Below are 23034 nucleotides of genomic sequence, written 5' to 3' on the forward strand. Positions count from 1 at the left end.
GAGGGGAGAGGGAGGCCAGCACCTGAACCACAGAACCGCACCCTGACTTCTGCCACTAGGGGGCGAGGCAGTGCCCACAGGCCAGGAGGGAGATGCAGGCGTGGAGTCAGCCCTGCCCGGCAGGCTCCTGTGGTGGCCAGAACTGGGTGCCTTCTGTGCAAGAGTCCACACTCTTGGGGCTGAGCGGGGAGTCTGTTAGCGGAGGGCAGGCGCCAGGCCAGAAGGGGTAAAGGACAGCAGCCAGCTCAGGCCCCAGTGAATCCTGGCAGGAGCTCAAAATAAATGTCCTCAGAGACTGAAGGGAGCCTGCTTTCCAGTCCTGAACTGCACTGCCTGGCAACAGGACCCGGGCTGCTGGCCCAGCAGCGTCAGCCTGGACAGCAGAACCAAGACTGGTCGACAAACCTGCCTCCCTCGGTTTCCCCGTCTGAGTCCGGGCCTTTCATATTCATGCTGGGCATCAGCACGTCCTTCAGCGCACTGTGGGACTCAGACGGGGGCATATCTGGCTGGCCCTGGCCTTACTGGCTTGTCCCCACAGGCGTAGGCCGGGGAGCAAGGCCTCACATGCCGGCATGCACAGCCGCGCTGAGCCCCGATGTCCAACACAACGGCCTGGGAGGGAAGGTCCTGCTCTCCCTGGGTCACAGGTGAGAGCAAGGCTGCCCAGGAGCCAGGGGTGGACTGGGCAAGCATGGACCTGGCATGAAGTGAGGGCAGGGGCGGCCTACTGCCAGCAGGGAGGTGCCCATGGGCCCCACACTCTGCTCCGCTTTCCTCTGGGGCAGGAAAGCTTGTCACGCTGAGTTCAGAACCTACTGAACCCGGCTCACTCCTCTTGGTTCAGTCATCCTGACTCAGCGGACGCCTCTTGAGAAGTGTGTTGGGGGGCACAGATCTTCCTTGTCCCCAAGACACCTTTTCCTTGTGGGTCTATGCTTGTGGTGGTGACGCGAGGGCCAGGCACGTGTGGGATGAGGGGAAGGCCCCCTTATGGGCCCCTGCCCTCACCATCTGCACGGCTTTGCCAAGGTCACAGTCGGCAAAGATGATGAGTGGCGACTTTCCGCCCAGCTCCAGGGAGACCTTCTTCACGTTGCTCAGGGCGCAGCTGGAAGGAACAGAGGGTTGGTGGCTCGGGGTGCTGGGACATAGGGGTCCCCGGTGGAGGGGGCTGAGGTAGACCCGAAGCTTATATTGCTCTAGCCTTGGGCGGGAGGCGCCTGCCCACCCACACTCTCAGCTCCTCCTTCTCCGCCATGGCTGTGGGGAACCCAGGCCACCTCGGGACCTTTCTCCCACCACCCCCTTCCAGACCACTCCTTCTTCAGATTCCCCCAGCCCGGCCTCCTTCGAGGCCTGTGCTCTAATGGCACCTTTGTAGGGTGCCTGTCCCGATCACCTCCTAGGCCTCACTGTACATTTGTGTCTGACTCCACTGCCAGGCTCTTACCCCCTGGTGTGTCTGCGCCTGATGCCCAGCACACAGCTGGGGCTCCATAAACATTCAAAGAACACAGAAACCCTCAAACATAGAACCATCGTCCAGCTGGGACACAGGGACTTGAGTCTCAGATTTTCAGTGACCTGGGGGCCCTGAACTCCCCAATGGCGGCCATGGAGCGAACATGCTGGTACTGTCTGCACAGGGGCAGCAGGGCTGGGCAATCTCCTTGCCCACAGCTGACCATGAGAGGAGGGCCCTGTCACAGAAGCCAGTCACTGGGAAACTGGCAAGGATCCCTGCTGCCCACCGTGCCCTCCTTCGCTGGCATTCTCAGTGCCCATGTTCACCCTGCCCTCCCGCTGGACTCAGCACACAGGCTCTGGAGTGACCATCACCCGCACACCACACAGGAGACACCGGCCTTCCGTTCAGGAGTGGTGAGTAAAGCACCCGCCTCCTTCCGTCACCTGCTTGCCCATCTGTCTGTCCGTCACTGGCTCCCTCAGCCTCTCTATACCCAAAGGCTTGCTCTGGGCAGTCCCGGATGCCAGGGCACTGAGACTGAATCTGAGCTGCCCACCTGGCACTCATCAGCCTCTACCGACCCGAAAGACACCACACACTAGCCGTTGTCCGTGGCTCCCGAACCACAGGGCTCTCGTGGAGCCACGAGCGTGGGGCCCACTCAAGTGGGGGTCAGGACCTGCGCTGCGGTGGACCAGCTCACAGTGGGGCAAGAACCCCACCTCACTAGGCACACCCGCGGGAAATGGGGTGGGGTCTGCAGAAGTGCCCCGGGGGAAAGGACAATGTAGCTCCGTCTGGAGCTGCTGTGAGGTGTGGTGTGGGTAACACCAGAGGAGCCCTTCTCCCTGTGGGTCATCAGGCTGGAGCTGGAGGGCCCTGGAGGCCACGTGAGTGACCCCTGGTGGTCACATGTGGTGGTTGCGTGTCCTCAGGGCAGCGTCCGAGGGCCTTCGGAGCCCCCGAGCCTCTGGGCTTGCACTCACTTGCAGAAACTCGGCTTCGGGCTCAGGGGTGAGGCACTGCGTCGCCCTCAGCCTGGCCCTCCCTCTCCCAACTACTGACTTCTGACCAGAACCACCGAGCCTGCCGAGCCCCCTTCACTGAACTGCTAGGAAATGGAGGCCTGGATGGGTCAGGGCTCACCCAGGTCATACTGCACGTCAGCACCTGAGAATACAACCCTAGTCAGGGGCTTGAAGTCCAGAGAGGTGAGCAGAGGTTCTCGGTGGACAGCACCCTAGGAGGGCGAGAGCCCCAGGTGCCAGCCACGTGTCATCCTTCACTAGCCAGCCAAAAGGAAACTAAAAAGAAGCTGGTGAAATTAACTCTAACATATTTTATTTAACCCAATTCATCAAAAATACACTTTCTACTTGTGATCACTATCAAAAAAGTCAATGAGTTGCTTTATTTTTGTGCCAGGTTTTTGACACGCGGCGTGTCTGACCCTCAGGCCACATCTCAGCCCAGAGCAGCCTGTTCTGTGCCCTCGGCAGCCACACGTGGCTCCGCAGAGCAGCCCACCGCCCTCCCCAAGGGCAGGCTGGACGCCCGCATCACGCCTGAACACTGGGCTGTGTGACCACGGTGCACACAGAGGCTTGGGGAGCGGGGTGGTACCCCCCAGTAGGGCCCTGGCCTGACACTGCCACACAGCCGTGGCTCCTCCCATGTCCCCACTTACCTTTTCATGATGTGCTTTCCCACCTCGGTGGAGCCTGTGAACCCAATTTTCCGCACGTCAGGGTGGTCTGAGAGTCTCTGGCCGACCAGGGAGCCTGCGGTGGGAGTGGGCAGGGAGTCAGGGTGGTCCCCACATGGCGGGGTGGGAGACACAAGTCTTCTCCCTCCCACATGCCCCAAGGACAGAGCTCTGGGGAGCTCGGGGCCAGGGTGCCCAGGGCTTGCTGGGCCAGCCTGCTCGTTACAGGCAGAGTTGTGTGCCTCAAAGCTGAGACCTTGAGTATTTGAGATGTGGACTTGAAAAGCAGGTCTTAAAGAGGTGAGCAGCATTAGGGTGGGGCCCCTATCCGAGCCCACGGGTGTCCTCCTAAGGTGAATGTTCTGCCCCCAGGCTCCGTCCTATGTGGCAGCCATCAGGAACCTGGAACCTGCAGGTAAAGCAACCTTCGCCCACACCGATGACCAAGGAACAGCAAAATGATCTCAACAACCACACAGGCCCTGCCGTCCCCACCCCACAGGCATTCCCCAGAAGTCAGGACAGTGGTGAGCGTGAGATGCCAGTCTCTTTCCCTCCCCATATAGACAGCACTGACATTTCTTTAGGTCAAGATAAGAGATTGAAAGATTTCAACCTAATAACAAAAGCCAGAAGCCCTCTGCCAAGAATGATTACATTTTAACCAACGATGGCTGTTCATTTTCCTCAGTGCTCTGCTCTGTAACAAGGTGCTCTGTAACAAGCGCTCTGCTCTGTAACAACTCCAGCCTGTGACAGCAGTTCTCACAGGTAAACGCTACGAATGCTTCAGGTTCAAGTCCTCACCTTGGTTATCTAATAAACTGTTTGTCTAACTGCCTTTGAGACCTTTCTTTCTTTTTTAAGGTTTTATTTATTTTTGCGTAGAAGAACTGGGGTGTAGGCCAGAGGTGCAGGGGATGATGAAAAGATTCACCAGAGATAGAGTGGAGAGCAGAACAGGTGGATTTACTGAAATACACTGCTGAGGAAAGTGACGAGTGAGACACGTGAGGTCTGCTGGGCGATGGTGGGTCACCTCTCTGGCCGGGGATTGAACTCAAGTCAGGCCACTGTGGAGGGCTGTTTCAGTGGCAGCGCTGAGACTCAACCTCTAGGCCACCAGGGAGAACTTTATTTCAGTTAGCAAAGAGGACTTGAGGACACAAATGCTCACGGGGGGACAGGCCACACAAGAGATGCCTCCAAAGAGACCAACCATCATTCAGCTTCCAGAGCTGTGAGAAGAGAAATGCTTGTTTAATCGCCTAGCCTGTGGCGTTTCGCTATGGCAGCCTAAGCAGACTCACCCTGCTCCCCTAGGTGACTTCCCACCTGTTGGGGTAGACCCCAAGTGAAGGCACCCAGACTTCTAGCTCTTCCAGAGCGTCCAGCAGAGACAAAGGGACAGCTGGCTGGACTCTGGGGACAGGGTGGCACCCTAACATCACAGACTCCTAAAGGGTGGTACTTGGGGTTTGCCTGGCAAAAGATTGGGGAGACGCAGGGGTGGGGCAGGGAGGGGGGTCCAGTTTGCAAAGTTTGGATTCCAACCGCCCCCCTCCCAGGTGGCTAATTCTTACTGACCCTCACGTGATCTCAATGTGACTTTGTGGTGGCCTCTGCTAAAACTCAATAAAATCTCTCCCTCCTTACTTTCTTCTCAAGGTAGGCTTCCGTCTCTCCTAATTTGCCTCCTCCTCTTTGACTGATCTATCTTCTCTATCCAACCTTAAAATACCCAGTGCCTCTGGCCCATCCTGGGTTCTTTTCTGTTTTCATCTCACGCTGTCTCGGGTGCTCTCACCCCGGTTCACCTCTTCAGCTGCCACCTTCAGGCACATCACCTGCTAAATCTGGGTCTCCAGCCCAGCTCCTCTGGGATCCAGATCCATTCATCATGCCTCTGTCTGCTCATCACCTCTCCTCGGATGGCACGCCGCCTGTCAATTTCAGCATATTTAAAACTGAAGCTTAAGCCTCCCCCAGACCTGCTCCTCCTTGGCCTCTCCAATTCAGTAAACATCCTCTCCGTGCAGCCCCCTGCCAAAGTAGCTTTCTGTCCTTTCCACTCAACTTTTATTTTTATTTTTTTTAAGATTTATTTATTTATGCATACAGAACTGGGTGCAGGGGTGGTGAGAGGAGTCACCAGAGATGGAGTGGGGAGCAGAGCAGGCAGACTGGAGAAGTACACTGCTGAGGGGAGCAGCGGGTGGTCAGGAGAGGGCTGCTGCGCCATGTGGGTCACCCCCAGGGCCGGGGATAGAACTCGCAATGGAGTGACTACATCCAGCTTGCAGTTCTGCGCCACCAAGGGGGGCCCCACTCAATTTTTTAATAAACCCAATACTCCGAAAAATCACTGCTTTAGGCTAAAACAGTGGGAAAGAAGTCGTCATCGATCAGATGACAAAGAACTCTTACATTTTAGATAGCAGGAATCTGACAAGCTATTATGGGTTGGTTTGTGTCTCCCCCAAATTTCTATGTTGATGTCCTGATCCCCAATATCTCAGAATGGGATCTTATTTGACAAGAGTATTGACACAGAGACTCAGGAGAAATGCCACGTAAAGATCATGGTAGAGATGGGGGAGACGTTCTACAGTCCAGAAAGAGGTGAGGGGAGATTCCCCCTGCTGCCTTCAGAGGGCGCCTGACCCCACCAAACCGTGACCTCAGACTTCAGGTCTCCAGAAGAGCGACAACACCCTAGTCTGTGGTTCTTGGTTCCAGCTGCCTGATCAACTAGCACACAGGATGGATTATTTGACCCTAATAAAATTAGAAATAAACCAAAATTTTAGACAAAAAATCCTGGAACATTTAAAAAAAATCTCTTTTTAGTTACTGGGTCAGAAAGGAGATTAAAGTAAAATTATATATTATTCATGAGTAATAAAAGCATGCACCAAAACACTGCTCAAAAACATGGACCAACACATTGTTCACATTTTTCATAAGGCTGGAGTCACTTCTAGAAGGCCAGCATGAAGAGTGCTGAGACAATTCCCCAGGGCAAATTATTTTAAAAATACACAGCCACGAAAAGCCTCTGGCAAAGTTCAATGCTCAGGGCATTTCAAAAACTGTGGAGTTTTGGTGGTGAGTAACTATGAGGAGGCCGATAGCCCCAAAGGCACTAAACGGAAACCATAACCGGCTTGTTTACCAGTGAGACCTGAGAATTTCTGGGTGAGGACAAACCTCCAAGCAGGCTTCAAAATCTACCCTCCATGGGGCCTGGCCTCACTTGGATCTGACTGTAATAATAGGCCCCAGGGTATTGTTGGAAACAATAGGAAGGCCAGGCTGTGTCAGTGCAGCTGAATTCTGGGTTCAGCTTATCCAAGCACAGCTTCACAAAGGGTGACTGGGTGTTTGCCCAAGGAATTGACACCAGAGTAACTCAGCAGGAGCAAATGAAGAAAACCAAAGAAAATGAGGTTAATGCAACAAATCTTATAAATATACATTTTCCCTCCTTCCCTTTCGGTTTCTTTAACAGACATCAACTTATATACAGTAAAGCTTATAGCAATGCATTGTTGGGTTTGTACAGACACAGATGTGAGGTTCATAAAATAGGTGATAATAGCACAAAACTGAGAAGAGGAAATAGAGCTACATGGGAATTGTATCTAGCACTAGAATTAAATCAATATGACTCTGAAATTGATTTGGTAAGTTAGTCACAAGCCAGAGACTGTCAGACTGAATTATAAAGAGGACTTGGCTTCTACAGGAGACATGAGAGTAAGTTGACTCGATTGTGAATAATAAAAACACGCACCAAAACATTGTTCAAAAACATAGACCAAAATATTGCTCACATTTTTTTTATAAGGCTGGAGTCTCTTCTAGAACAGGTTGAAGATAAAGGATGGGAAGAACAGCTAGAGCCAACAGCAATCACAGAAAGCAGAGTGTTCTACAGTGATGTTTATACCATATTTAAGTCAGATGAAATGGACTTTATGATAGATACTATTACAAGGAACCAACAGGGACACTTATAGCGAAGTGTTCTTTAAAAGGTCTGAGGTGATGGTGGGTAAGGACAGAGAAACTGGAAAGAAGGCACCACAAGACCAGAAACCTAGCTCACACAATGCCAAGGGCTGGAGGTGGGAGCAGGAGGGATCAGCATGGCTGTTGGGGGAAGGATGTCTTGAACAAAATCTACAGATACAGGTTTTGTGGACACCACCCCCACCCCAGACATCAGAACAGCAAATCCCAGCATCACCAGAAGGTAGGTGCTGGGACTGGAGGGTGGAGTTAAGCAGCCAGGTTTGAGGGGCTCCTGGCTTTGTGGCTTGTCTCTTGGCTTTTCGTCGGCTTTCAGCATGCTATTGGGGTTCCAGATCAGCAGAACTGGTAGGACACATTAACCAGTTTATCTACATTAACCAGTTTATCTCTCGCTTTCTCTCCCTGAGTTATTCACTTCCCTTTCTCTTATAAATAAACCCATTACTAACCTTTCTGTGTGTGTGCCTGTAGTTGCATGTTGTAAGTCCCTTTAAGCCCACAGGTGAGGACCCACGGTCAGGCAGCCCAATTCACACGGGGTTGCCCCGTAACATGGCCATTAAGCCAGCTACAAGAACTGAGATCCCAAGGCGCCAATGCCTAGATCACAAAGCACAAGATCCAAGGGGAATCAAACTGCTGTAGAGCACAGACCTGAAGGTAAAGATACGGTAACTGAACCCTTGTGGAATCTCCTATCCCTTTCAGATTCTACACAGTTTATTCAAAGTCAACAGCAATCAGGCCACTCCATGAAGGAGTGAGCCCCTCCCAGACAGAAGGAGTCTGTATGAGGGCAGTCCCTGCCCTGGCCAGACAGCAGTCCTCTGCCCACCTGTCCCCATGCCAGGTGCTTCTTTCCAATAGCTCTGTCCCTCTGCAGGGCAGCAGTCTCCTGCACCTGCCGGGGGTTCTCTGCACTCACCCCCTCAGTGGAGGCTGCTCTCCTAAGGCCGCCCGCCTGCAACCATGCAGGCCTCTCAGCAAACCTGCCCATTTGTGTCTATATAGGTGTCTTTTACTCCTCTGTCCTTTTCCTTAATAAACCTGCTCTTTAAATGTCACTAACGTCTCTGTCTCATGGAGAAACCCACCTAGGAACTCGCCAAATGCCGCTGAAAGGGGAGCTCTAGGGAGACCTTTCCAGAATGAACCCCAGGACCCCGCACTCCTAACCCACTGAATCCAAAACAAAAACATCATGAGGTATCACCAAAACCTGCTTTAAATCCTTTCCTTATTGTTAAGCCACAAAAAAATAAAAATAAATGTATTAAATGCTTAGCTCAAAAAAAGTACAAAAATTAGCACAAAGGACAGAATAATAAAAGCAGAAAAAAGATAAAACAGAATAGCAATGGAATGGGTATAGAAATTTGATTTTTTTTTTTTTAGGGGATGTAGGGACATTGAGAATCTCCCAGGGAGCAGGGGCAGGGGACATTTTCCATAAATTTTACAATTTAAGAAGAGAAAAAAGTACGAAATAACAGTAGTCAAGAGGAGAATTAAAAATGGAAATAACTCTAAGGAATTATTAATTCAACATTATGCCATTACATCTTTAAATGTGCATAAGAAAAGACAACTTTTCCAATAAGTAGACCACTAACCAAGGAGAAACTAAAAAAGCAATCAGCATCCTACCTCCCCAAATGCTCTAATTCTAGAATGTTCTACAGATAAATTGTCTCAAACTTTCAGGGGTAGGTAATTCCCAAGATATATAATCGTGTAATTTATTCCTAAGCACATATATACATAAAAAATAGAAAAACATAAAAAATAGAAAAACATCTGGAGAGGCATTTGAAAGGTAACACCTTTCCAGGTGGGGGGCCTGGCCACCCCCACCCCCCAGCCAGCTCCACCCCTCCAGGGCACATCATGCAGCGGACCGGCAATGACCCAGTGCCCTCAGAGGTCCATCCTCCCCAGTCCTTACCAGATCCAGGGAGGATGTTGACCACGCCCTTGGGAATGCCAGCCTTCAAGGTCAGCTCTGCAAATTTCAAGGCTGTGAGTGGGGTCACCTGAGGAGCAGGAAAGAGGAGGGTCAGGTGGGGATGGAAGTGAGAGCAAGCACATTCCTCTCCAGGGGGTCAACAGCCAGCGGGAGGAGCCCTGTGCAGAAACACCCCTGGGGGAGCCATGCTTGTGTCTCACACAGTGGCTATGGCCAACCCAGAACAACTTGCCCCACAGCTCCTGCTGGGAGCTGGGACAAGGGCCTGCTAAGCTCAAGGGGTCTTTCTAGCCCATTCTCCTGGTCCAGGGTCTGAACCAGGACTGAGTCCCTCTCGGGTTGTTTCCACCAAGGCCTCAGGAGAGCAGAGTCCTAGCACTGCCCAGCAGGGGCTCAGCCCACAAGGCCCAGAGTCTGTCTCTGGACATGGTTCCACCTCAGCTGCCCCTGCCCCTCCTCCCTGGGAGATTCTCAATGTCTCAGTGCAGCTGGATGCTGGTGTGATTCTGATGACCACGCCTGGCTGGAGACTTTTCCTGTGCCCTTGACCACCCCCATCTCCTCAACCTCCATCATTACTTCCTCTTCTGAAGGAAGAGAAAATATATTTCTGACCCAGGTAACTTTGCCCACTCACTCACTAACCAACCTCAGCTGAACCAATGTTCTGTAGGGGTCTAGTCTAAGGATGCTCAAACCTCAGTGGAGTTGGGCCAGACGGGCCTTCAGGGACACTCCTTGGCCTGCTGGCAGCCCTACCCCATTAAAGGGGAGGTTAAGGATCCTCTTGTAGCATTATATTGTGATGCTTACATAGATGCATGTAAATGTTCTGCAGCTTGCTAGTATGTTGAAACACTAGAGAAATGCCTGCGTTAGGGTAAACAGTATAAATGTCAGCTAGCAGCTCCCCTTTGGAATGTCCAAAGGAAATGAAAAGGCTACCTGAAAAGACACCTGCACCCTTTGCAACAGCCAACATGTGGCAGCAGCCCAAAGGTACACGGACAGAGGTATGGATAAAGAAGACATGGTAGATACGCTAACATCCCCGGAATATTACTTAGTCTCAGAAATGACATAGGCCGACCGTCAGTGACAATGTGGATGGACCTGAAGGCATTACGCTAAGTGACTAAGCCACAGACTTAAACAAAACAAATACTGTATGATCTCACTATGGAATCAATTAAAAAAAAAAAAAAAAAGAAAACAAAACACCCCTACGAAAGAGAGACCAGATATGCAGCCACCAGAGCAGGGGGTCAGGGTGAGGGACTGGACGCAGGTCGAGAGTCTAACTCCAGGCACCAGGGGAGTTGGCCCAGGTCAGTGCTGTGGGGTGATGCACAGGAAAGTTTTAGTGAGTCCCAGGAGCTCTCATCATAGAGGAAAGAGTTTCCTTCTCCTTTTTTTCTTTTTCTTTTCTTTTCTTTTTTGTATGTATTTGAGACAGGTGCTCAGTAAACTTCCTGAGGCATCAACACACAACAAAGTGAAACCTCTGCCCTGCAGACCTTAACCTGACCTGCATTAATTCTTTCTTAATAAAAGTGCAAGAAAATAAATGTCAAATGTCATCATCGTTCTTTTTATTGTTGCTATGTTCACATCCTTTGGGGCCACAGTGCCCCCAAGAAGCTGGGGGACAGAAAGACTTCCCCATCCCGGGTGCTTGTCTGCTCCTGACACCCTCAGGCAAGCCAAGAGGGCTGTTCTTCCCAGGATGCAGAGGGGGCTGAGGCTCATGGGAGGGTGTCCTCACCCCAGGGTGGTCCTTAGGCCCTGACATGCGGCTCTGCATCCCTTCCCGGGGCTGGGGTGGCAGATGCAGACCTCACCTGAGCCTTCGTCCCACTCTGTGTCAGCAGAGACCCCTCACTGTCTCGAGTACAGGGCCTGGGCAGGGGAAGTGGACAAGGCTCCTGCTCCCCTGAGTCTGGGTGCTGATGTCCAGAGAGAATTTCCCAATTGTGCTCACTGCGGTGTGGCTGACCCGACTCAGCCACTTCATGGCCCAACGGACCTGAAGGCCACTACTGCCCACTGCGCTGCCCACTGTGAGGGGCCCCGAGGAGCCAGTCCTCCCTCACCAGGGCTGTCCATCTACCCCCTACAGCAGGCCCCGCACCCACCTGCGCCGGCTTGATCACCACGGTGTTGCCCGCGGCCAGGCAGGCGGCTGTCTTCCAGGAGAGCATCATCAGGGGGTAGTTCCAGGGGATGACTATGCCACAGACCCTGCCGCGAGAGAAGTGGGCCTTGGTCTCTCCCCTCGGCCGAGGGGCCCAGAGGGAGCACTCTGTCCTCATCAGCTAAAGAGCTGTTTAGATGCCAGGGCAAGCATTTCTACCACGTCTGATCACTGCTCTGTCCCCAGGGCCAGACACATGGCTCATGGCAAACAAATAACTGCTCGATAAATCCATTAGAGGGGCTGGGGGGCCTGTCTGGTATAGAGTGTGAAAAGCGCTGGGCGGGGCCTGGTCTCTGACTCACCCAATAGGCTCCTTCCTGGTCAAAGTCAGGTTGCGGTTGGGTCTGGCCTGGTTGATGGGGATGGTGGAGCCCTGGAAGAAGCATAGGGGGGGATTGGTGGGAGGGGGGGCTCCAGTTTCTCACCCCTTCCCTCTGGGGGGCCAGCCTGCTCCTGGGGCCCCCAGGAAGGAGCAGATTCCGTCTGTATCCTGGTGTTCCCACTACCCAGATGAACAGGGGTCCCGAGTCTCCCAGTTTTGATGGACAGTGTGGACCCCACAGAGGCCTTCTGCTTGGAATGGCCATGCCTGACTTAGGCTCGGTGCCCAGGCAACCCAGCCAGAGGTGCTCTGGTCCTCGTGAGTAAACAGCAGTCCCTCCTGCGGAGGCCGGTAGGTCCTGCTTCTTGGGGCCACTTGCACTTTTCCTTCCTTTTTTTTTTTTAATACTTTATTTATTGATGCACACAAGAACTTGGGTGTAGGCCTGAAGTGCAGTGAGATGAGAGGATTCACCAGAGACCGAGTGGGGAGCAGAACAGGCAGACTGACGAAGTACACTGCTGAGGGGAGCAGCGGGCGGGTCAGGAGAGGTCTGCTGTCCATGTGGGTCAGCTCCCTGGCCACAGCTGATAGTGCTGCACCACCAGGAGGCCCCCACTTCTTTTCTGTCCTCTCTTCCTGTACTTTAAATTCATGAATAAAGAGTGAGCCTGTGAAACCCTAGCATCCCCCATGAAAGCAGGACCCACGCAGTGTGCTCTGTGTGTGTGCACACGTGTGTCCTCCCTCCATCCATGGCCTCATGGTGGCCCCGGGCTCAGAAGTCATAAGACTGTATTGTTCGGTTTCTTGGTGGTCACTGCCAAAGGGCACCTTGCAATCAGAACAGGCCCCGAGGACAGGTCCACACATTGGCTGTCACTAAACGACACGGGCACCCGACAGACAGGTCAGTTCCGGGGGCGGACAACAGAGTCCTGAGACAGGAGGCTGGTCCTGGGCAGGCGAGCCTGGCCGTGACATTGCGGCCAAGAAAGGGTGACGATGTGGCAGGGGCCTGAGCTGCTGCTGGAGCTGTTGCTGCACTGCCCCGAGGCCTAGGTGGGGGCTACTGAGCAGTGGTGCGGCTACAGAATGGGGAGCAGGAATGGGCAGGGGGGGAGGCCACCTCCCTCCTGACTGCCACACCCACACACCTCAGCCCCAGAGGTAGAAGAGGAGCGCAGAGGAGCCACAGAGATCAGACCGGGCAGAGGCGCCCTGAGCCCCGCAGCCATGTTGCCCCGGGGAAGGGTTGACCTGTCGCTGCCTGGGACATTAAATCCCAGGGCTCTTGGGCCGTGGGAGGTGGTGCGCTCCCCCCACCTGCGAAGACCGGGCATGGCAGGGTGGACCAGGAGGAAACAGGTGGGGCCAGCATAGCCCCACTGCCCTGTGAGAGCAGTTTCTCCAGTCAGTGAAGAGTCAGAGGACTTCTGAGCCCAAGGGAGATGAGCTGGCCTGAGGGCGCAAGGCTGGGGCAAGGACCAGAGAGCAGTCTGCAGAGGCCAGCCCCAGATGGTGCCAGCGAGGCACGAGCCCTCTCTTCTGCCACTGCAGGTGTTGAGCCCTGCCCACAGCTGTGCAAGATCTGGAAGTGGGGTCCTCTCCTCCATCCACAAGGAGGAGCCCAGCTGGCTTCCCCCTGACCTCGACCTTGTGAGACCCTGGCCTAGAACCCAGCTGAGCCCACCCAGGTTCCCACCCACAGAGCTGGGAGCTGATACCCAGGGCTGTTTCAAGCCCTGACTTGTGGGCTTTGTCACACAGCACGCAGAGCACTACCCCGCCCGAGGTCCCCGCCAGGCAGCCCGCCTGGTGTGCGTGCACATGGCAGGCAGCGCCCGGGCCCCACCTGGATCTTGTCACACCAGCCGGCAAAGTAGCGGAAGGTCTGGATGGACATGCCCACATGGGTCTTCAGGGCCAGCGTGTAGACGGCACCTGCATCCACAGCCTCAATGGTGGCCAGCTCTTCCTGGTGCTGCTCCATGAGGTCCGCCAACCTGGCCGAGGGGTGCAGAAGGCAGGGAGGGGCTCAGGCCTGCACCGGCTGGCCTGCTCCTTCAAGGTCCTTCGTCAAGGGTTTGGCGGCCCTGTCTGCATGCCCAGCTCTGTCATACTCAGAGGCACTGGCCTCCGTTTCCTGCCTATGAGATAGGGGAGTAGTAATACTCACTACGCTGGGTGAGTGTAAGACGAGTGCTCTCTGTCCCTCTCCTGAAATGCTCAGGGACCTGTTTGTCATAAACACTCTTCACACATGACCCTGCAGAGCTCCTACATCTGCCTTAAGGAGATCACCATGCCAGGAGGCCGCCTGCTGTCTCTGGGCACCTCAGCCAGGGAGGCATTTGGCTTCAGACCTCAACCAGTCTGGAAGAGAGTGCACCCCAGGCTGGCGGCTTCAGGGATGGAGGGACCCCCTGCAGGAGAGATGCAAGGGCAGGTGCAGCTGCCCAGCCTCCCAAGACTGAGAGTCTAGACTGTCAGAGCCATGGTGCTCTCCTGCCCTCCGTGATTCCAAGCTGCGCCCACAGCTGTGCAGAGATGGGCTGTGCAGTCAGAGCTGCTGCCCTCAGGCCAGGGGCATCACCCAGACATGGAAGCTGTAAGCTGAGCTGCTTGTCCACTCCGGAGGTCTCCACTTAGAACTGCCCCGTCCCTCACTGGCATTAGGATTGGTGGGGTTACTACATCATGTGCCAGCAGATGGCAGCAGAACGTCTTAAGTGATGGCCACTTCTGGGTGGGTTTCTTCCCAGCAGGCCACCTCCAGTAGCCTGGGGCAGCAGGATTCACAGGGATTTGGGTCACTGGTTGGCCAAAGGCTTTCTAAAATTCCTGGCTTCACTAACGGGTCTTGAAATTAACTTGAGAGACAGCGGCTGGATGCACCAACCTCCTCAGCCCTTTCCTGCCCCAAACTCTGCTGTCTGTTCTGTTCTGCCAGCACACAGGACCCCTCTCTGGTTCCCTGAAGCATTTCTGACCCCAGGAACTGAAACAAAATGCACTCTGACTCCAAGTCCCAGTTGGCTGTCTCCCACCATATGACAAGCTCACTCGGACCATGTCATTGGCAGCTCTGCACCTGAGAGCTTGTCCAGGCCACAGAGACCAAAGCAAGTTACCTGGCCAGGGCACTCCCTTCTGGAAACATGATCCCACTTCCCTGGGGGCCTCTGGCCTACCCTCAGGGACCTCCTGGTTCTAGGGGAGAGAGAGTCTCTCTTCTAGCTTCACTGAACAATCAGGTCCTCCCCCAGGATTTCTGAGTGGAGCCAGGAGACAGCCCCTGCCATGCCGGTTAAAAAAATAATAATAATAAAGACAGCGTGAGACCACGGATGTGAAAGCGGCCATCTGGCCATCCGAGCCCAGCTGAGTGAGGATAAGCAGCGGCAGGCTGGACTTCTCCCGCCGTGATGGCCCCTGCCTACAGGGGCCCAGGCTGGCTCAGGTGGCACCTGGTGGGGCTGCCCAGGTCCAGCTGTTAGCACTGCAGGCTTGTAACGCCCCTCTGGAGGATACCCTCACCTTTTCACCTTCTCCTTTGCTTACAATGTCCCCTCCCCAGGATCACTTTCACCCTAAGCATCAGCCACTTCGTATTTGCCGAAATCCCTCCTGCCTCACATGTCAAGGCCTCCTTGAGAAGCCTTTTCTGAGCTACAGGGCTGGACTGAATGACCTGTTTGGGCCCTACCTCCGCTGGGCAAGACTGATGTCTAGCTTCACCCCAAGCCGTGGCAGCAGGTGGGCGAGGGGCTCTCACCTGTATAGGAGCCGCCCCCGGTCCCGAGCACTGATCTTCCCCCACAGTCCATTCTCAAAAGCATCCTTTGCTGCAGCCACTGCCTTGTCCACATCACTGACCTGGGCCAGGGAGACCTGGCAGATGACCTGTGGTGGAACAGAATGTGAAGTCTCCCTTAGGCACAAAGACTTCAACCTGGCAGGGTGCTTAGGAAAGTCTAGTTCCTAAAATCAATAGCAGGAAGGACCCTCCCAGCAAAATGTGGAGGCTCGGGGCAAAACGAGCTGATGTAATACCAGGAAGACCATGGCTCACCTGGAGTACCAGGGTTCAAGGAGGTGGGTGCCAAGGGCTCAGATGAGGGTCAGTGACTAAATGCTAGGGACCCTGGCTCGGCATGGAACTGGAGTGGCCCAGCACGCCTCTCCAGGTTCAGCCTGGAGGCTGGCGATGTTGATCAGTAGGATGGACCTGGGCTGTGCTAAAAGACTGCTGAGGTCGTCAGCACGCTGGCCCCAGACTCAATCTGGAGGCTGCCTAGGTTGGACAGGTTTTGGTTTACTCTGGAGTTTGGCAAAGTTGCCTGTAACCCTAGCCCTGTGTGATGATTAAAGATTCCCAAGGTGGACCAGCAGGCTGGCCAAAGGTTCAGCCTGGAGTCTGCTAAGTCAACCACAGGCCAGCCCTAGGCTCCGCCTCGAGCAGCAGGCTGGCCTCTGTCTCAGCTGGAGGCTGGGGGTATTGACTAGTACCCTGTCCGGGCTGTGACTAAAGACTCCCAAGATCAACCAGCAGGCCGGCTGAAATCTCAACCTGAAGGCTGCCGACGTCGACCAGTAGGCCTGCCCTGAGCTATGCCGCCCACGCCCCAGTCACCTAATTGGCACCTAAAGGAAGGTCACCCACAGGAGGCTGCTGGGAGGGTCTGAGCAACCAGAGGAAGAGGGTTTTGTAAAAGTCTATTTGTGTCCCCACATCCAGGTGTCTTCACTTCTTGCTGAGCCCACTGAGGGCAACAGACTCAGGCTGCAGTCAGTCAGTTTACCATCTCGTACCAAGAGCAGGGAAATGAGATAGGCAGTGGTAGCTCAGAATGGCGTCCCTCCTCCTCCCCATCCTGTGCCCTGAGGGCACCTAAGGCTGCCCATGCGCGTCCACATAGGCCACAGCTTGGCTCACAGGAAACTGGAAAGAGGCCAGCAGGAGGGCTGTGGCCAGCACCTTGCTGCTCAGTGCCTCGGAGGCTCTTTCTGTGCAGCCTCACTCTGGTTCCCAAAACTGGCCTCAAGTTATAACAGCTCTTGAAATTCCTACCTGAGTACCCCTTTTCCCTGTCTCCGCAGCCTGTGTACCCCTTTGTCAAGCACTTTCCATACAGTTCCCTCAAATGACCCATTTTGGGGGTGCAGCCTTCTGCAGGGCCTGCATGGGGCTAGGCCATAGGACAGAGCATGCTCAACGCGCACCTGTGAGCGTAAGGGTTGCTGTGGGGTGTACATGAGCGAGAGCACAGGCTATGGAAGATCAGTCAAAAAGCCTGGCAAACACAGATTCAAGGGAAATGCTCCCGGTAGTGGGGTATACCGATACTGGGGTAGCTGGGGCCCATGCCGAGGCTCCTGTCGAAGCTTGGAGGAAAGCGGGGTGTAACTCCGTTCCTAGTCTTGGAAGCACACTCAAGACTCCCGAGTGTACAGCCTCCCCCCTCCCCAGCCCCTCTGCAGCATCTCCCTCAGTGCTGTTGATACAGGGGGGTCTAGAGACTGACTGCGACCCTGCTGTGTCCAAGTGGAGACCCCCACTCCCACTGAGGCCCAGGAACCCCGAGGCCAGAGGAGACCCTGGGGAGCAGCGGGGAGCGGGAGAGGGGGAGGGGATGCTGGCCTGACTCACACTTCCGTCTGTGGGGTTGATGGTTTCATAGGTCTTAGTGCCCTCAGCATCCACAAACTGGCCTCCGATGAAGAGCTGGTGGGGCATCCGGACGGTCATCTTGTTCACTGTCTTTTCCACCTGGAAGGAAATTTCCAAGGGTTTCAGTTGCAGTGTGGCTTCTTCACACACAGGCATCAGTGATGGGCACACACCCAGAGACCCGGGAAACACGTTCACAGCCCCTCAGCCTTCTCAGGGCTCTTCTGCTCCATTGGGTCGCCCAAGAGCTTTGATGTAGGTGTTGTGGTGGCTGAGAAGTAACAAAAGGTGAAGAGCACAGACTCTGAGGCCAGACTGCTAGGGCAGGAGCTGGAGTGGGAGCTGAAGCGGGAGTGGGAACTGGAGTGGGAGTGGGAACTGGTGTGGGAGCCACAGCTCTGCTGTCACCCAGGGCGGGGACCTCCGGCTGGCTGCCCAGCCCATGCCTGGGGGGTGGAGGTGCACCGGCTTTGCCAGCTACCAGACTCCACAACAACCATCCCGCTGCACTTTGCTGGGGGCCTGCACCCCGGGCAGGATGAGGAGTCCTCGGACGCCATGCCCCTCCTGACAGCTGCTCGTGAGTCTGTCCACAGTCCCCTGGCGAATCTGGAGTCCATCCTGGTCACCCCAAAAGCTACCCCAGAGTCAATTCCCATAGCAGTTGTGGCTACTAAGATATCCCCGGGGTGACTGTTCAAGAGTTTCTTTTAAAAGTGGACTTACAATGACTTCACCACACTCCCATATATACAAATGGAATCTACAGACTCATTCGTTTCCTTCTTGGGCAATGATTATCAATGGCCCCCACACCATCTGGTCCACAAAAGGAACTTAGCAGAAGGAATTGGTCACACCGCTCGTGGAAGCAGAGCTGGCCCAGGGCTGGTCAGCAGCAGAAGGCACCACCATTGCTAGACTGGAAGGGTAAGTGGAAAAGGTGGGGTCACTCAGGGAAACTAGGGTTCCAGCTAGGTGGCCGACCAGGCGCTGGGGCTCCTTAGAGAGGCAGCCACTGCTGGAAAACCCACCCCAGGAGGAAAAAACTCGTAAAACTCTGCCTTAACAGCCTGGTCTCAGATCTGGGAACTCTGCGTCTGCCCCACACGCTCAACATTAGACAGAGATGTCCTCTGCGGACTTTGCCTTCTGCTCCGGGACTGTCAGAGCTCGGGACACTGAGGAGTTAGCTCTTGGGGATCACAGAGATGGTGTTTGAGGGGTGTCAGGCCATGCCTCCTGGGGGGCCAGTACTTACATAGTCAATGACACACTCGCCCTCTTCATCGTCCCCACGAAGCTTCCTCACTACCAGCTGGATGAAGTCCCCGAAGGTGGTTGCCATATAAACATCTTCATTTTCTAACTCCAGCCCGTCACACAACTCCTTCACTTCCTCCACCAGCCTGGGGGAAAGGAGACAGAAAAAGTGGGAATAGCACTGGCTGGACAGTGCTGATCCCGCAGCAGAGGCGAGGCGCCAAATGTGAATCCCGAAGAGACCCTCACCCGGCACCCGAAGCATGAGAACTGGGGCGGAGAAGCCAGACTGTGCATTCAGAAGGTTTGGTTTAAATTAAAACCATCAGGTGCTGGGCCCTCCCTCGTGGCGCAAGGGGTTAAAGCGCAGTACTGTGACGCTATCTGCAGCCACCTCAGTGAGAGTTCCATCCCCGGCCAGGGAGGTGACTCTTAAAGAACTAAAACATATTCTTCCCATTTCGCACTTCACCTTTACTCAAGAGGAATTAAACCCCGTGTATAAACAGAAGACAGAAACATCTCCTCTCTTCACCTAAACAACTGAATTGTCTTGAGTCAAATATTTTGACACCCGTTAAAATCCCAACTGTAGTTTTTCTTACAAACCCAGTCTAGTAATTCCTCAGAGAAGGAAAATGCTCACATCCAGCCCCTCCCCACCTTTCCTGCCAACCAAGGGCCCAGGGGCCTGCCAAGTGCTTCCCTAGATCGCAGGGATGGAGTGGGCGCTGAGCCCTAAGACCTGCCACAGGACTGGAGTGCTTCCCTGCCCCCATGCTCACCCCACTTCAGCAGGGCTCCTGAATAACAACAGGGAAACCACCACACTGTGATCCCCCATCCCAAGCCACCACCCACCTACAGAGGGTGCCTGGTAGGTGGTGACAGGCTTCCAGGCCCAGGCTCCAGACAGATGGTGCAAAGAAGCTGGAGGAGAGCCGCCCTGCCCAGCTATCCTGTTCCTATCAGTCACTGGCCCAGAGCCATGTGAGGTGGCCCGCTGGGCCTGCACACACGTCCTATCCTGATCCCTGATCTGCACTGTCCAAGAGCACAGCAAAGGGTATTGTTTCCGGTCATTCAATGTTGGGGTGATGTGTGATGCAGCCAAGACACCTGGCACAGGAGCCCCGCAGTCCAGCCTTACCTCACCACGTCCACTGAGGCGGCCCCTGACTTGAAGAAATCAGTGGAGTCATCCACTTCCGGGACATTGGGGAGAATGCGCTTCCAGGCGCTCTGGAAAACAGAGCAGCGGAAAGGTGGCTCGTGGGAGCTGGGGGGAGGAAGCTGGTGCCAGGCTGGGCCCGGGGGGCCACCCCTGGGAAGTAGCAGCTGCCAGCCTGGGTACTCGATGTGCCCACCTCAACTTGACCTCAGCTTCTCTGCAGGTCAGAGAAGCCAGAGCTCAGGGTGCGGCCTGGGAGGCCCTCAAGTCAGACCTCACCTTGGTGCTGCTGTCTGGGTTCGGGAATCCCCAGTGGGAAAGGAGCACAAAGCGGAGGTGGCTTGTGGGTGAAAGCACGGGCTGGGGTCTGACCTCACTGAGGCTAGCTGGCTCGGTGCTTCTCTGTCCTGCGCCTGAGGAAGGCAGCGGCACCTGCCACTCCGTCTCATGGGCGGCGTGGAAAGGGCCATTCAAGCTGAGTGAGCTCCAGCCCAGGCACCCCAGGAAACTGTCAACGAGCTGGGTGGGCTCCACCCAGATGTCTGGACAAGAGCAAGGAGGCCCCACACTGTGACTCAGCTCCAGTCTGGGGATGGTCACCAGACCAGAGGGGGCCCAGGGTGGTGGAGGTAGGCTCCCTCAGGAACCCCATCCAACTTCTGGCTCCCTCCTTCTGTCTTGAAAGGTGTGGCAGACAGGACGTATTCTCCTCCTCAGTGTGACCACCAGAGCCGCACCAGGCCACTTATTATCCCCACATAGCTGCTGCTGCTCCTCCAGCCTCTACCTGGGCCCTTCCCTGAACCCCCAATTCCCTTTAAATCCTGGGCATCTTCCAGGGCTCACAGTAGCATTACCTCTACCCCAAAACCTTCAGCGTCTGGATAGGACAAACTCCTGAGATGCACACTGCCTGACTCCTCCCACCCCAGCCCCCAGAAGTCCCAGCACCAAAGGGTACACGTGTGCACGTGAAGACACACGGCACCTTGTTCAGATCCCAGCTGGGGGGCAGAGGGAGTAGGAAGGGCCTGGAACAGTCCTGGGAAGTGACCACTGACTAGACCTCATGTGGACAGTCTCAACGAAGGAAGTGTCTCTGGCTTACCCCTGTGGCTGAGGAGTATCAGAACACAGATCTGTTTGACTGGGATGCCTATGCTCTGCCTAGGGAACCCTTTCTGGAAGGTTCCAGTGCACACATTTCCATCACAGGGCCATGCACCTGACATCTGACTCCTTCACTTATTGCATAAACGTTTGTAGCTGCTGTCCACTATGGACAAATCCTGAGATGAGTCAGATCCAGCCAGCCAAATTCCAGGGTTCCCATGGCAGGGGAAAGAGGTTAAGGGGAGCATCAGAGAACCCCAAGATAGGAGAGAGCCAACATCACGCTGGGCCAGCACACACACCCACAGAGGGTGTGCGTGACCCAACTCCAGGGAGTCAGCTTCACGGAACACATGCGCAGTGCACAACCTGCCCAACCGGACGGCAGCCCCGGGCTCTATCACATACCCGCACGGCCTCTGCGGTGCCCCGTTCTGCCTCTGTCAGCTCCAGGGCACTGCTGTCTGCGGCCTTGAAGAAGTTCGAGGCCGGGATCATCTTGCCATCCTCCAGCTGGATGTTCTTCACCAGCAGCTGCAAAGAGAAGGCTTCTCAGGGCCCGTGGGCACTCCTGCAGCAGGCAGGGAAGAGAGCATTTCCACCATGCACCTCCAGCCCTCTCCTCAGGGCAGGCAGAGCCCGGGCTAATGGTGGAGGGGATCAGAAGGGGCGCAGAAGACTCTGCTGTTCCAGGGGCCCCCAAGCCCCATTGTGATCTTGCTTTGTTTCAGTGTAATGACTTTCTATAAAAATGACTTTCTATAAAAATGATGCCTACTCATTAGACAAAAGCAGTTCGAGCATTGCTTTGACAGTAGCCCAGCTGGAGAGACACCATGGACACGCCCTGCAGAGGCCATCAGAGGCCTCTCGGGCTCACACTTGGGAAGAGGAGTGATGAACAGAGGCGCAGAGGCTCGGATGTCTGGGACTGGCTCCCTCTAAGTGGACCTAACGGAACCAGAGCCAGGGTCCCTGCCAGACCCTACCCTGCGGCCCTTCCAAGGTGTGGGGCTTTCTGAGCTAAAGGCCAGCCTGACCCAGATGGAAGGTCCTGAGTGGCTTCAGCCAAGGGTCTCCGCCAGGCCTGCCTTCTTTGTTTGCTGTCCCTGTGGCTATCATGGGAGACACAGTCTGTGCGCCCCAGGTCCTCTCCAGGCAGGTCCCCCATCCTCTACCTGCTGCAGAGATGACTGTTAGGGGCCCACAGCCACACCCTCTTCCTTCAGGGTTCCCTGAAGGGGCTCAGGGCACCTGAAGAGGCTTCTGGAAGAGGGAAGTGGTTAGGCTCCCACTGCACAGCCTGCAATCAGGGACCCCCACAGGCCTGGGCAGGCAAGTGGGGTGCCCCCCCTAGAGTGAGCAGCCTGCAGTCTAACTGTGGGGCCTCAGTCCTTGGAGAAGCGTGTGTGGCCTGGAGCACAGACAAGTGACCCTAGGAGTGCCATTACCGTTCTGTCATCATTCCCAAAGAGGACAAGTCCAGCTTTGGTGACCACCCCTGGCCGGTGGGCTCCTGGAATGGGCAAAGGTTCTCCCTGGGGCACCACGCCTGCAGTGTTCAGAGTCGAGTTGAAAAACGTCAGCTTCTGTTGAGGGCAGAAGAACCAGAAGACAGTGGATGAGAGGGGGCCTGCCAGCAGCCCAGGTAGGGATGAGCAGATCTACGGAGAGGGAGGGGACCCAGGGAAGCCCCTGGGGTGCCTCGGCCCCAAGGACCCTGCCTCCAGGGGCACAGATAAGGCTTGGAGCAGCCTCAGAGGCCTCAGGGAACCAATGCCAAGGTTGCCTCAAGCAAGTGGCCCTAAGGCCCGCCGCGGAGAGGCCCATGGTCTGAAACCTCACATGGGCAGACTGGGCGAAAACCTATTCAAGGCATCTCAGCATGGGGACACCTGCCCTGGAGATGGCACCGGGCACTGATCACTGCAAAGGCTCCTGTGGCAGCAAGATCAGCAGAGAAACTCCTGGGCAGGCAGCCGGCAAGTGGGTTTAGACAGTCAGGACCTCGTGGAGGACAGGGTTATGCCCGGTGGGGCAGGATGAAGGCCCCTGCTCATGGCCATGCACCTCTGGCCCCTGCGGACAGCCTGCGGGCCCTGAGTGCATCTTTA

The 23034-nt window shown here is 55.2% G+C and overlaps 1 protein-coding gene across 1 annotated transcript in view; it reads right to left on the bottom strand.

Moving 5' to 3' along the window:
• ALDH1L1 (aldehyde dehydrogenase 1 family, member L1) overlaps nucleotides 1-23034 on the bottom strand; it is a 36390-nt gene that overhangs the window by 3306 nt on the left and 10050 nt on the right. Inside the window, exons 7-20 of the mRNA XM_004692195.2 lie at nucleotides 22372-22509; nucleotides 21329-21454; nucleotides 19787-19878; nucleotides 18635-18782; nucleotides 17353-17472; nucleotides 15478-15605; nucleotides 13555-13705; nucleotides 11680-11750; nucleotides 11316-11421; nucleotides 9160-9247; nucleotides 3159-3252; nucleotides 1012-1111; nucleotides 526-639; nucleotides 406-470 (exon numbers count right to left, since the gene is read on the bottom strand). Coding sequence (XP_004692252.1) covers nucleotides 406-470; nucleotides 526-639; nucleotides 1012-1111; nucleotides 3159-3252; nucleotides 9160-9247; nucleotides 11316-11421; nucleotides 11680-11750; nucleotides 13555-13705; nucleotides 15478-15605; nucleotides 17353-17472; nucleotides 18635-18782; nucleotides 19787-19878; nucleotides 21329-21454; nucleotides 22372-22509 — 1541 coding nt within the window. The remainder of the gene's footprint in view (nucleotides 1-405; nucleotides 471-525; nucleotides 640-1011; nucleotides 1112-3158; nucleotides 3253-9159; nucleotides 9248-11315; nucleotides 11422-11679; nucleotides 11751-13554; nucleotides 13706-15477; nucleotides 15606-17352; nucleotides 17473-18634; nucleotides 18783-19786; nucleotides 19879-21328; nucleotides 21455-22371; nucleotides 22510-23034) is intronic.

This window comes from Condylura cristata, unplaced genomic scaffold (genome assembly GCF_000260355.1).
Source record: "Condylura cristata isolate star-nosed mole 26May11 unplaced genomic scaffold, ConCri1.0 scaffold00033, whole genome shotgun sequence".
NCBI classification, from domain to species: domain Eukaryota; kingdom Metazoa; phylum Chordata; class Mammalia; order Eulipotyphla; family Talpidae; genus Condylura; species Condylura cristata.